This window comes from Neoarius graeffei, chromosome 5 (assembly GCF_027579695.1).
Source record: "Neoarius graeffei isolate fNeoGra1 chromosome 5, fNeoGra1.pri, whole genome shotgun sequence".
In the NCBI taxonomy this organism is placed as follows: domain Eukaryota; kingdom Metazoa; phylum Chordata; class Actinopteri; order Siluriformes; family Ariidae; genus Neoarius; species Neoarius graeffei.
In genome coordinates this window covers 98539490-98553858 of record NC_083573.1, presented here as the reverse complement: position 1 = coordinate 98553858, position 14369 = coordinate 98539490, and the positions used below count along the sequence as shown (strand labels likewise).

The 14369-nt window shown below is 45.8% G+C and overlaps 1 protein-coding gene across 10 annotated transcripts in view; it reads left to right on the top strand.

Annotated features, from left to right (window-relative positions):
* The window catches only part of kmt2ca (lysine (K)-specific methyltransferase 2Ca), a 308052-nt gene that overhangs the window by 103586 nt on the left and 190097 nt on the right, over positions 1 to 14369 (top strand). For all 10 annotated transcript variants that reach the window (XM_060922565.1, XM_060922568.1, XM_060922566.1 and 7 more), the window contains exons 8-9: positions 725 to 839; positions 6936 to 7108. In XM_060922565.1, the coding sequence (XP_060778548.1) occupies positions 725 to 839; positions 6936 to 7108 (288 nt within the window). The remainder of the gene's footprint in view (positions 1 to 724; positions 840 to 6935; positions 7109 to 14369) is intronic.

The window sequence follows — 14369 nt, the reverse complement described above, 5'->3', positions numbered from 1 at the left end:
GACAAAAAATATTCTGGTTGCTTTTGGATCAGATTTGTCTTTTCTGTTTTTTTTTCCAGACCGTGGATATCGTGTGCGCGAGTGAGAGCATGGCTGCGCTTCTGATTGGTTTCTGTTTTCAGTCTTTAACACTCTGAGGTTTTCCTCTCCGAGCGGCTTGCTGAGGAGGACGAGTGTATGAAACAGATCGAAATGCTCTGAGGAGGCTTTCCTCTCGCGCTGTAAATATCGCATGACGTTCCCATTTAGCAGATTTGCGTCAGGTTGAAAGACCGACTCCCGGAGCCGGTGTGCCGAGTGCCCGGTCCCTCGGCGCTCCACTGTATCCGTCTCAGCTCCTCAAAGTTCTGGCAGTGTGCCGTAAATGTGACGTTTGCAGCCCCTGCGATATAAATTCAGCACCTTTTTTTGGAATCGCAGCTTTTTTGTCACGCGGTGCCTTTAATGACTCATTTGTTTGGCTTATTGAGCGACGGATGGCGTCTCCATCAGCTGAAGCGCGTCGTCTGGGGCACGTAATGAAGCCGACACGTGGAGTTTGCAGATGGCGGTCCCTGGGTGGAACAGCTAATTCAATTAGACGAACAGCAAAACGCTGCCGCGCGTCGTCATTACCACAGATGATTTATTGGGCCGAGTCGCTCCGCTTGATGTGGTGGTGGTTTTGTTGTTGTTGTTGTTTAAAGCGCGTTGTGGTGTTGTGAGTAACTTTTGTTGGTTTCAGGAACCCTGGCGAGGACAGCAAGATGCTGGTGTGTGACATGTGTGACAAAGGATATCACACGTTCTGCCTGGAGCCTGTAATGGACTCCATCCCTACCAGCGGCTGGAGGTGTAAGGTAAGGAGCGTGAGGAACACACACACACACACACACACACACCGAGAGAGAGAGACCAACTTGACTGGGAGACCAAGAGAGAGAGGGAGGTGAGGTGGTCCCTCTCTCTTCTCCTCCCTTACCTCCCTCTCTCTGTCCTTCTCCTCCCTTACCTCCCTCTCTCTGTCCTTCTCCTCTCTTACCTCCCTCTCTCTGTCCTTCTCCTCCCTTACCTCCCTCTCTCTGTCCTTCTCCTCCCTTACCTCCCTCTCTCTGTCCGTCTCCTCTCTTACCTCACTCTCTCTGTCCTTCTCCTTCACCTCCCTCTCTCTGTCTTTCTCCTCTCTTACCTCCCTCTCTCTGTCCTTCACCTCCCTCTCTCTGTCCTTTTCCTCCCTCACGTCCCTCTCTGTCCTTCTCCTCCCTTACCTCCCTCTCTCTGTCCTTCTTCTCCTTCACCTCCCTCTCTCTCCCCTTCTCCTTCACTTCCCTCTCTCTCCTTCTCTTTCTCCTTTCATCTCCCTCTCTCCCCTTCTCCTCGCTCACCTCCTTCTCTTTCTCCTTTCATCTCCCTCTCTCCTCTTCACTCACCTCCCCCTCTCTCCTTCTCTCTTTCTCCTTTCACCTCCCTTTCTCTCCCTCTCTCCTTCTCCTCCCTCTTCTCCCTCACCTCTCTCTCCTTCTCCTCCCTTTGTCCTTGTCCTCCCTTACCTCCCTCTCTCTGTCCTCCTTCTCACTCACCTCCCTCTCTCTATCTTTCTCCTTTCATCTCCCTCTCTCCCCTTCTCCTCGCTCACCTCCCTCTCTCCTCTCTCCTTTCATCTCCCTTTCTCTCTCCTTTTCCTCCTTCTCCTCCCTCACCTCTCTCCTTCTCCCTCACCTGTCCTTCTCCTCTCTCACCTCCCTCCCTGTCCTTATCCTCCCTCACCTCCCTGTCTGTCCCTCTCCTCCTTCTCCTCCCTCTCTTCCCTCACCTTTCTCTTTTCACCTCCCTCTCTCTCTCCTCCTCTCTCCTTCTCTTCCTTCTTTCATCTCCCTCTCTCCTTTTCCTTGCTCACTTCCCTTTGTGTGTCTGTCTGTCTCTCTCTCTCTCTCTCTCCTTCTCCTTGCTCACCTCCCTCCATCTCTCCTTCTCCTCTGTCTCTCCTTCTCTCTCACCTCCCTTTCTCTCCTCCCTTCTCTCTTCTCCTCTCTGTTGTCTTTGTTTGTAGCTGTTGGTAGAGACTAGTTTCTGTGCTTTTAGTCCTGTTTCGCGTCTCCCTGGCAGGACTTGACGAGGAACAGAAAAGAGAGAAAGTGTGAGATGGAGGGCTGGAGGATCAGAGTGAGAAAGATGAGGGAATAAAGAGAAACAGACTGTGTGTGTGTGAGAGAGAGAGAGAGAGAGAGAGAGAGAGAGGTCTGAATGTGTGCTGATGTGTGTTGACAGGTCTTGGTGTGTGTGTGTGTGTAGTTGATGCTTTCATCAGCCTTGGTGCTATTTACAGAACTCTCCCATTGGACCATGCTGCAAGGGAAATGATCTGAACTTGGGAATATCACAATTCTGGATAAATTCCTCTGTTAGTTTTTCATCATGGAACACTGCCTGGAAGTGGGCGGAGTCTCCAGGGTTTCGGGATGATGAGGATGACGGCTCGGATTCACTATAAATCAGAGCGTTGTTCGTTTCCTAAAGAAGTTAAACGGTGTTTCTTAAACGTGACTGAAATTGAAAAATACTTTTCAAGTCGAATGTCGAGTTTTCTTCGTTCATGTTTGGTTCTGTGGGGGAAAATAAATAAACGTTCCGAATTCTGACGTGATGTGTGTATTGACGCGGAATCGTAACGCGTACAGGAATCGATTGGGAACATTCGGAATGAATTATCCGTGCGCTCCGGTGGCAATATCGTTCTGACTCTCTGACCCGTTATGGACAGACGCTGTTGTTCGCTCCTGCATGCTGCTGAAAGACATTGATTAATAATGTTGGCGCCCTCATTAACGAGCAGATCAAAGCCTCTCAGTAGGAGTGTGTGTGTGTGTGTGTATAACAGGAAGTCTTAAAGCCTGGCCCGGGCTCAGCCGGCTGCAGGAAATGGAAATGGAGGGATGTGAGCGGAGGAGGAGTTGTGGAGGGAGGGATGGACTCGGGTTCTGTTGATTCAAGGCTGTGATTAGCAGCTGTCAGACTTTTTTTTTTTTTTCTCTGTAATGAATCTCCTCCCTGTCAGTGCACAAGAAAACACCCAGAGCTGCCAGAGTAAATTGAGTTAAATGTGCTGTTCGCTCGCAGACCCACACGTGACGTCTGGAAGAGGAAAATAAGGAGACATGAGTCTTCGTCTTGTTTGCTGCGTCTTTGTCAGTCTGCTGCTGCTGCTGCTGCTTGAAGAACCACAAAATGTTTTGTTTTTCTTTTCTACGGAAGCCGAGAGAGGCCCTTCACATAATCATTCGTTTATTCACCTTGTTATCCCGAGATAACGACATAATTAATTCAGGATCTCGAGAAAACAACACAACTAATTCGAGATCTCGAGAAAACAAAACCGTTATTTCGAGATCTCGAGAAAACAAAACAATTATTTCATGATCTCGAGTAAACAGCTGAGAAATGGTTCATTCAGGAGCGCCAAGAGACTTGTGATATGCTGACTTTGGGGCTATTTCTCATTCTGTATAGACGCAACTTTGGTCATTAGCATACATGTCAACCTTTGGTCAATCAAACCTGTATAACCAACCTCCAAAATCCGTATTTCCCTTATAAAATCCGTATAAGATGCAAATTAAAATAATTTACCTAAAATGTGAATGATAATTAACAATGATATATCCCAGTTACTTTTTATTCAATATTAATAACAATAAACCTTCAGAATGAATACAAAGCTCCAATGTTCGACAAAAACACAAAGTGTTATCAGCGTAGTTACGAAGGAAATACTTCGTTGTTTGGAGACAGGTTTCACCGAGCGGCTATTATGCGCGAGACTTCATATTAGCCACAAAGTCAGGAAAATCTGTTCGTAAAATTACGTTATAATGACCAAATACAATGAAAAGTATTTTTCCAGTCTCACCTGTGAAAGGTAATCCCATGTGATCTCGTTTGGACGGTAAACCTGTTGGTACAGTTAAACGCAGCACATGAATGAGGCATCTTTATTCTCGGCTACCGTCTAGACGCTATACCAGAGACGGGTGAAGAATCTCCACTTTGCCACATCCAATATGGCGGCGAGGATGACGTATGATTCTACGCAGAAGGCGGCGTCTATGTTTACATGTCTATGACTTCACAGTTGGCGGGATTCTCGCAATGCAGTGTGCGCATGATCAAAAGTGGAACGAAGTCTCGCTACCACAAGATAACGCGCGATTTCATGACTCTTTACTGGCTGTCTGTGGCGTACAGTACGTTTGTAAATGTTATGCGCTCTTTTATCATCGTGGGAATTGATTGTAGCTCTAAATAAAGATTGAAGTTTTTTAAAAGAATCCGTATAACTTTATTTATACGCCCGTATACTACGTTTATTGAATCAAATCCGTATAAAATACGGACATTCCGTATAGGTTGACATGTATGCATTAGAATGTCTGGAATAATCGATCACCTAATAAGGCAATATTTTGATCAGGGGTTGACACAGGGAGAGATTGCATTAAACCTTTTAATAAGGGATCATTTCAAAATTAGTCCGCGGCACCTCCGCAGAAGACTGGCCCGGCTTCGTCTCTACCGACGGAGACACAGCGATCCAGCTGAGATCATGAAATAACGGTTTTCTCGAGATCTCGAATTAGTTGTGTTGTTTTCTCGAGATCCTGAATTAATTATGTCGTTATCTTGGGATAACAAGGTGAATAAAAAAAAGGATTATATGAAGGGCCTCTCGCGGCTTCCGTACTTTTCTTTCTTTGTTAATGCTTTTTTTTTTTTTTTACGATCATTATTTATTATGACTTTTTCGACTTTTCTCTGACGTAGGAGTTGAATTGTTGCCTCAGCAGATGAGAGACTTGACTCATACAGTAAGAACGATGACGGCTGTGAAGGGATTTAACATCCGAACACCACTCTGACTCGGGGTAGATTTGACTTTTCAAAGTGAGCAGCTTTAAATCCGTGCGTCGACAGCACAGAAGGCGAGCTGCTTTTATTCCCGTCGCAAATTCTTGTCTTTTTCACAAAAGATCCGAGCGTGTTTTTACTTCTGATGCACAGCGTAACACCGTGCCCATTACAGACCCGCCCACATATCCACCTATGGGGCTGTCTATACCAGTGCATCTCGAACCATTCGAACAGCGTGAAAATGTAATCTGTTCTCGACTCGTTACACGTAAACTAAAATGTTTCAAGCATTTTTCCGTTTTGATTTTGATAATTATGGCCTACAGCCCCAAAATCTCAAAATATGAGAATATTTCATTTCGAGTTTGAGTATAAATAGCATGCGGCTGTCAGTCTAGTTCAGTCCATGCAGCCACAATCATGTTGAAGACTGCTGACTTGACAGTTGTCCAGAAGACGATCATCGACGCCCTATACAAGGAGGGTGAGCCACAGAAGGTCATTGCTGAAAAGGCTGGCTGGAAAAGGTGCGCAAGCAACAGGGATGAGCGCAGCCTTGAGAGGATTGTCAAGAAAAGTCGATTCAAGACCTTGAGAGAGCTTCACAAGGAGTGGACTGAGGCTGGGGTCAGTGTATCAAGATCCACCATGCACAGACGTCTTCAGGAAAGGGGCTACAACTGAGACATTCCTGATATCAAGCCACTCCTGAACCAGACACAATGTTAGAAGGGTCTTACCTGGGCTAAGGAGAGAAAGAACTGAACTGTTGCTCAGTGCACCAAAATTATCTTTTCAGTAAATTTTGCATTTCATTTGGAATTCAAATTCTTAGAGTCTGGAGGAAGAGTGGAGAGGCACAGAATCCAAGGTGTTTGAAGCCCAGTGTGAAGTTTCCACAGTCTGTGATGATTCGGGGTGCCATGTCATCTGCTGGTGTTGTTCCACTGTGTTTTATCGAGTCCAAGGAGATTTTAGAGCACTTCATGCTTCCATCTGCTGGCAAGCTTTATGGAGATGCTGATTTCCTTTTCCAGCAGGCCAGAGCACCTGGCCACAGTGCCAAAACTACGACCAAATGGTTTACTGTCCATGATATTACTGTGCTTGATCGGCCAGCCAACTCGGCTGACCTGAACCCCTTAGAGAATCTATGGAGTATTGTCAAGAAGATGATGACAAACGCTCGACCCAAAAATACAAACAAGCTGAAGGCCGCGATCAAAGCAACCTGGGCTTCAGTGACGCCTCAGCAGGGCCACAGACTGATCGCCTCCGTGCCACGCCGCATTAGGGCCTCAACCGAGTACCGAGTGTATAAATGAAGAAACTTTTCAGAAGTTGGACATTTCGGTATTGTAAATCCTTTTTTTGATTGAGTTTAGGAAATATTCTAATAATCTGAGATCCTGGACTTCTGCTTTTCATGCGCTGTAAGCCATAATCATCAAAAAGGCTTGAAATAATTTAAGCATAATGAATGTAGAATATATGAAAGTTTACATTTTTGAATTGAACTACGAAAAAAATGACCGTTTTCATGATATTCGAATTGTTTGAGATGCACTAGTGTTTGATGACCGATCCATCCACACGTCCACCTACACGTCTGTTACAGATCCCCCTCGCTCTCTCTCTCTCTCTCTCTCTCTCTCTCTCTCTCTGAAGCTGCGCTTTGATGAGCTTGAAGTGGCAATTTTGAAAACATAATGAAATTTGCAGCATGGTGATCACATGCGGAGCTGCACGATAAGCATGACGACGACGATGATGATGATTATGCGAATCTGTAGGGACGTAATTACAGCCTAATTGAATATAGATTGATTTCGGTGTTTTCCGTGAACGATGTGTATCATGGTGGGGAGAGAGAGGGAGAGAGAGAAGTGAACCTGGTGTACGTTTTTTGTCGGCTGTGTGCGTTTGTACAGTGACGCCAACGTTTTTAAAAATATTACACACTGTGTTTTAACCATTGGTTAGTTCATAAGGTGATGTTAAGGTCATTAATCACTGAAAGTGTGTGTGTGTGTGTGTGTGTGTGTTTGCAGAACTGTCGGACGTGTGCGCAGTGTGGCGCCCGAGCCCCGGGTCAGTGGACATCCAGCAGTCTGTGTGACTGTTGCCAACAGCAACAACACCCTGCACCCATGTGTCACGTTTGTGGGCGGGGCCAAAATTCAGACACTCCCAAGGACACACTCGTATGCAGCACCTGCAAAAGGTAAGGATTATGGGAAAAACAAGCGGGATTTTCAGCTGCGGTCAAGACATGCGGTCATGTTTAGAAAGGAAACTTTAAAAAAAAAAAAAAAAGTCCTGATTAAGTCAAATTCTTGCGTAATAAAGCCTCGTAGCTTCCAGTTACTCACGCGCAAATCCCTCCTCAAACCGTGCGTCAGTCACGTCTCTTCTGTATGACACGACGTTACCTAGAAAGTAATGCCACGGAGCAAAACACACGCCGAACCTTGGCACGCTTGAACATCGGCGATCACTCAAAAACACGCCAAGGCTGCTTTTTCACCATCAACGATAATAGCCGAGCTGATTGACAAGCCCCGCCCCTTTCCCACATCGCACATTAGCATATCTGTCCATAAGGCCGATGAGCTGTTGCCATGGCGTCCGTCCGTCCGTTAAATCGTATCTCCTCCGTCAGTTCCGATTGTTTAGCTTGAAAGAGCTCATCACCACTCCGGACAAAACTCGGTCGTTGTTTTGTCGAGTTTTTTTGCTAACGAGTTACTAATTACCAAATTAATTAACGAATTTTCTAGATTTCTCATCCGATTTCAGTTCTGATCTTCACTCGAGGAACAAAACTCGGTCGTTTGTTTGTTGATTTTTCTCGTTGTAAACAGTTAAACCGTGTCTCCGCCCTCTTTCTGATCGTCTCTGAAAGAACTCGACCTTCTGTCCAACGCTCGCTCGTTGTATTGTCGAATTTTTGCGCACAAATCAGTAATCAGGTCAACTTAAAGTGCCATTCCACCATTGGATGTATTTTTTTGGCATAAATTACAATATATTTTATGACAACATGACTAGACAGAGAAATCTTTTAGCTTCAAAATGATATATCAAACATCATTTTTTGACAACGACAAGTATATTAATTTTGCGACCAAAGTCACCTACCCTTTTAATTTCCGCGCGTGATGTCATCGGCAGGTTCCCCTTCTTGTGTACCACGTGTCGGTCTATTTTCAGACCAGGAAAGCCCCAAAGTGAGAGAGTCATTTCTCCTCGTATATGGGGGCCAAAAAAATTGCGAAAAATTTTGAGTTAATCTTTCAGTTAGCTAGATTTATTGGTATTAGCTAGATTTATTGGTATTATTTTTATCGCGTTCTATCCGCCATTGCTGATAATATGTGCCACGTCACACGTCACGTGGTACACAAGAAGGGGAACCTGCCGATGACATCACGCACGGAAATTAAAAGGGTAGGTGACTTTGGTCGCAAAATTAATATACTTGTCGTTGTCAAAAAATTATGTTTGATATATCATTCTGAAGCTAAAAGATTTCTCTATCTAGTCATGTTGTCATAAAATATATTGTATTTTATGCCAAAGAATACATCCAATGGTGGAACGGCACTTTAAGCCCTTTTCTTCTGACTAGAATTTAGGGCTGTAACGATATACGTATCGAAATCGCGATACGCAGAGCCACGATCCATATCGTGATACAAGAAGGCAGAGTCGCGGTCCACCCTTTCAAACTTCTCCTCAGCCCAAAAACAGAGGCGCTTCCAAACTTCAATTTATGAATACTTTACTTTTTATTTAAATTACATTTTAAACTTACTTAAATTACTTTTATTTTTTTATATCTATTAGTAAGTCGTTTTTTCGCCGACCTGCGACAATCTTCTGCGAGTCACGCAACGTCCACACTCGCCACTGGCAGAGCATTCATTTCTTTTAAGCGGTCGCCATTCTGGTTGCGACGCGGGGAGCGAATCTGTAAACAAGCAGCTCATTGGCTGGCTAGGTGTGCCACAAGCCAATCACAATCACTTGACCGGAAAGGCATGCAGTGTTGCCAGATTGGGCGGGTTTAGGTGCTTTTTGGCTGGTTTTGAACATATTTTGGGGTGGAAAACGTTAGCAATATCTGGCAACACTGAAGGCATGTCTGCTTGGGCGGAAGCCTTCTGCGGCAGTTACATTTTGACACGCGAGCAACGTTTCACCATAAAAATTCCGTAATTTCCATCTGTTTTCCGCGATCACAGAAAATCATTGGCCCTATGAGAGTGAGACAGTGACAGAGCCCCGCCCCCCCAAAAAAAAAAATCTTAACGGATTTACACGATTTGGAAAAATGACTTTTTCAGAACCGAAAAAACCAGAGCTTCCGGCTCAACAGTGTTATTTTGAGAAATAAAACAATCTTTGGATATACATTTGTTCATTTTTGCATACAGATTACTCATTCTCTGCAGTGGTCTGAATTATTTGTTATTAAATAGTTAATGTAAGTAAGTAAATGTTAATAAGTCAAATTTACTACTTAAAAAAAACATTTTAAAAAAAATCGTGGGCGTATCGAATCGTGGGTCAAAAATCGCGATACGAATCGAATCATGAGTTGGGTGTATCGTTACAGCCCTACTAGAATTGTATCTCGTCTCATTGATCACGCGAATTCAGTCCTGATCGACGTTTTGGGTCGAGCTTCGCTCGGGGAACGAACTTGAGTCCTTTGTTGATGTTAGTCGTAGAGGTTGGTCGTCTCATTTCAGTTCCGTTTGACGGTTTGGTCGTCGTGGTCGTTCTGATAGCAGGCCAGATGAGCGACTACAGCCTTGACGTGTTCTAGTTAGTAATGTTTTGTGGCGCTTTCTTCAAGAAGTTCCTGTTCTTCAAGACGTCCTGCCTTTCATTTATTTTTAAACGAAACGTCTCGAACGCTGTTGCTCAGATGGTGTAACCGGTGCCTTTTGGAGGATGCTAAACTCATATCTTTTATATAGTTGTGAGTAACGTTAGCCTTCTGGCTGTAGTCCAACCCCAAAGAAACAAACGCTGAGCACCAGGTGGGTCGGGACTGAGCGCCTGCTTTCATAATAATCGAACGAAGGAATCGAGTGACTCCGTCAAGTGCCGAAAGTTCCGCACGTGAAGTAATAAAAGAAGTAAAGTCATTCGGCCTTGTGAATGGGGGCGGATCACTTCATTAGGAACGCCTGCACGCTCAAGTTTGGCTGTTTTGCGCGTGCCGAGATGCTTTTCTGCTCGCCACGGTTGTAAAGAGTGATTATACGAGTTACGATATCCTTCCAATATGTCCGTTTTCCTCGGTCTTATCAATGAGGCGTTTGTTTCCACCCATATTGAGAACTGTCCCTTCCTCCCTCCCTCCCTCACTCGATGTTTTTTGTTTTTCTCACCATTCTGTCTAGAGACTGTTGCGTGTGAAAACCCCAGGAAGGACATGAGCAGTTCCTGAAACACTCAAACAGCGAAAGAACTTTATACACACGCTTTATAATATTATCACGAAGCTCCTGATTTGTATCTGCGTGATTTTTATTTTTTACACTACCGTTCAAAAGTTTGGGGTCACCCACCCAGACAATTTTGTGTTTTCCATGAAAAGTCACACTTTTATTTCCCACCATAAGTTGTAAAATGAATAGAAAATATAGTCGAGACATTTTTCTGGCCATTTTGAGCATTTAATCGACCCCACAAATGTGATGCTCCAGAAACTCAATCTGCTCAAAGGAAGGTCAGTTTTATAGCTTCTCTAAAGAGCTCAACTGTTTTCAGCTGTGCTAACATGATTGTACAAGGGTTTTCTAATCATCCATTAGCCTTCTGAGGCAATGAGCAAACACATTGTACCATTAGAACACTGGAGTGAGAGTTGCTGGAAATGGGCCTCTATACACCTATGGAGATATTGCACCAAAAACCACACATTTGCTAGCCTAGTAAACTAGACCCAACCGCCTAGCGGCCAAAAATATTTTTGCCTAGTGAGTGGGTCTAGCCTCGCACCATATCAACAAAACACCCCGGGCATCAAATCGTGCCCGCCAATCACAACGCAAGGTTTTTGTTTGGATTCTTTGGGCGGGCTTTTGCAGGAGTGACGACAAAGCTGCGCGACACTGGAGAAAGCGCAACAGGAAAGATGGCTACGGCTAGTGAACAGCGCGCGTTTGACTCCGCTTTGGAATCAGTTTTAGAAGAATTAGACTTGGAGTTTCCGTTGAAACATGAGCAGGAAGAGGCTCTCCGCTCATTCCTTTTCAAGAAGGACGTTTTCGCTGTTTTGCCGACCGGCTATGGCAAAAGTCTGATCTACCAGCTGGCTCCGCTCGTAGCCAAAAGGATGGGGCTAGTTTGTGCAGTACGAAGAATTAATAAACAGCTTTGAAACATTACTTTTTGATTGTTTCTTATTTTCCCGTTATTTTAAATTTAAGGGAAATTATTTCACCAAACACCACTAAATAAAAACTCTCAAAAACAGTTTAAGCAAACCCTTGAAAAACACTTGGAAAAAATAAGAGTGTATGTGGTACAGACTCCAAACTTGTGGTCATTATCTCCAAACTTCTTAATATCTAGAACCTGTTTATTAATTAATACGCATTTTGAAAAATTATTTATTTCAAGGTCTCCCCCACTGCTTTCTGTCGCTCTGACTACGTCACAGTCACTGTTGCGCTGATTGGTCAGAGCGTTGGCCTATACGCACAGAGACAGTTTGAAAGACAGCGGGTTGTCCCTCCTACCCGCTTCGGAAATGTCTACGAGCGAGGCCAGACTAAATATTCACATTTACTCTGGCTTGCCAGGCTATTGCTGTACTATACACGTGCTTTGATACCATGTTTTTATTTACTTTATTTTTCTATAAAAGGCCAAGAAATAAAAAAGCATGTCTTTTGACGCATCATTTATCTTTATATCTATAATTTTATTTCGAAATAATAATGATCGCAACTTTGATTGTTTTAATTTTTATTTTCGTCATTTGATTTTGTTGTAAACCGAAAACCTTGAATATGAGAATTATTTGTTGCTGTCTTGTTTTGATTTTTGTAGCCATGTGACCTTTAATGTCTTATTTTCATTTGTTTCCCTGAAAGTTTTAAATAATTTCAAATAAGTTGTAGTTTTTAAAAGAATAATTAAAAAAAAAAGTTTTTTTTTTTTAATACAAAAGTTATTCTTTTTGTAATTTTGAAAATGTGTGTGTGTGTGTTCGGATCAGTGCTGTTGAACTCGGAGCGGTTGTAACGTCGTGTCTCTGAGCGTCGGCTCCATCGCGCGCTCGCTCGCTCTTGTTCCCGGTGTAGTGAGCACAGAGAGGGAATAAAAGCTGGCTGGTATTTAGCCTTGGATAGACGGGATGTGACAGGAATCAATAAATGAGGGAAATTAAATGTAATTTGACCTCGGGATTTTGATTTTATTCCAAATTAATGATTTAAAATGTTCATTTTTAGAAAATAATATCTGAAAGCATTCAAAGAGTTTAAAGAGCTTGAACAGTTATTATGGAGTTTTTATGGTTGTACGAGTGAAGATAGCATGAAAGATGAAGTGGTGTGTGTGTGTGTGTGTGTGTGTGTGTGTGTGTGTGTGTGTGTGTGCGTGCGCGCACTACTGCTCTGTTCATGATGTCACCTCGTTACTCCTCTCCAGTGTTTTCACATCAGAACTATTTGAATTTCAGTTGTGGAAATCTACAATTTGCATGAGAGAGAGAGAGACAGGAAGAGGGAGAGATAGGGAGCAGGGTGGGGAGAGAGAGAGCGGGCTGGGGAGAGAGGGAGGGAGAGACAGACGGAGCGGGGGGGGAGAGAGAGAGACAGGGAGAGGAGGAGAGAGAGAGAGACAGGGAGAGGAGGGGAGAGAGAGACAGAGAGAGACACACGGAGAGAGAGAGACAGGGAGAGGAGAAGAGAGAGAGACAGGGAGAGGAGGGGGGAGAGAGAGGGAGAGGAGGGGGGAGAGAGAGAGAGACGGAGAGGAGGGGAGAGAGAGACAGGGAGAGGAGGGGAGAGAGAGAGACACAGGGAGAGGAGGGGAGAGAGAGACAGGGAGAAGAGGAGGGAGAGAGACAGGGAGAGGAGGAGAGAGAGAGACAGGGAGAGGAGGAGAGAGAGAGAGACAGGGAGAGGAGGGGAGAGAGAGACAGGGAGAAGGAGGGAGAGAGACAGGGAGAGGAGGAGAGAGAGAGAGACAGGGAGAGGAGGGGAGAGAGAGACAGGGAGAGGAGGAGAGAGAGAGACAGGGAGAGGAGGAGAGAGAGAGAGACAGGGAGAGGAGGGGAGAGAGAGACAGGGAGAGGAGGGGAGAGAGAGACAGGGAGAGGAGGGGAGAGAGAGACATAGAGAGACACACAGAGAGAGAGAGAGACAGGGAGAGGAGAAGAGAGAGAGACAGGGAGAGGAGGGGGGAGAGAGAGGGAGAGGAGGGGGGAGAGAGAGAGAGACGGAGAGGAGGGGAGAGAGACAGGGAGAGGAGGGGAGAGAGAGAGACACAGGGAGAGGAGGGGAGAGAGAGACAGGGAGAAGAGGAGGGAGAGAGACAGGGAGAGGAGGAGAGAGAGAGACAGGGAGAGGAGGAGAGAGAGAGACACACGGAGAGGAGGGGAGAGAGAGAGACAGGGAGAGGAGGGGAGAGAGAGACAGGGAGAAGAGGAGGGAGAGAGACAGGGAGAGGAGGAGAGAGAGAGAGACAGGGAGAGGAGGGGAGAGAGAGACAGGGAGAGGAGGAGACAGGGAGAGGAGGAGAGAGAGAGAGACAGGGAGAGGAGGGGAGAGAGAGACAGGGAGAGGAGGAGAGAGAGAGAGACAGGGAGAGGAGGGGAGAGAGAGAGACACAGGGAGAGGAGGGGAGAGAGAGACAGGGAGAAGAGGAGGGAGAGAGACAGGGAGAGGAGGAGAGAGAGAGACAGGGAGAGGAGGAGAGAGAGAGAGACAGGGAGAGGAGGGGAGAGAGAGACAGGGAGAGGAGGAGAGAGAGAGAGAGACAGGGAGAGGAGGGGAGAGAGAGACACAGGGAGAGGAGGGGAGAGAGAGAGACATGGAGAGGAGGGGAGAGAGAGACAGGGAGGAGAGGAGGGGAGAGAGAGACAGGGAGAAGAGGAGGGAGAGAGACAGGGAGAGGAGGAGAGAGAGAGAGACAGGGAGAGGAGGAGAGAGAGAGAGACAGGGAGAGGAGGGGAGAGAGACAGGGAGAGGAGGGGGGAGAGAGACAGGGAGAGGAGGGGAGAGAGAGAGGGAGAGGAGGGGGGAGAGAGAGAGACGGAGAGGAGGGGAGAGAGAGAGGGAGAGGAGGGGGGAGAGAGAGAGAGACAGGGAGAGGAGGGGAGAGAGAGAGACAGGGAGAGGAGGGGAGAGAGAGACAGGGAGAGGAGGGGAGAGAGAGACAGGGAGAGGAGGGGAGAGAGAGACAGGGAGAGGAGGGGAGAGAGAGACAGGGAGAGGAGGAGAGAGAGAGAGAGA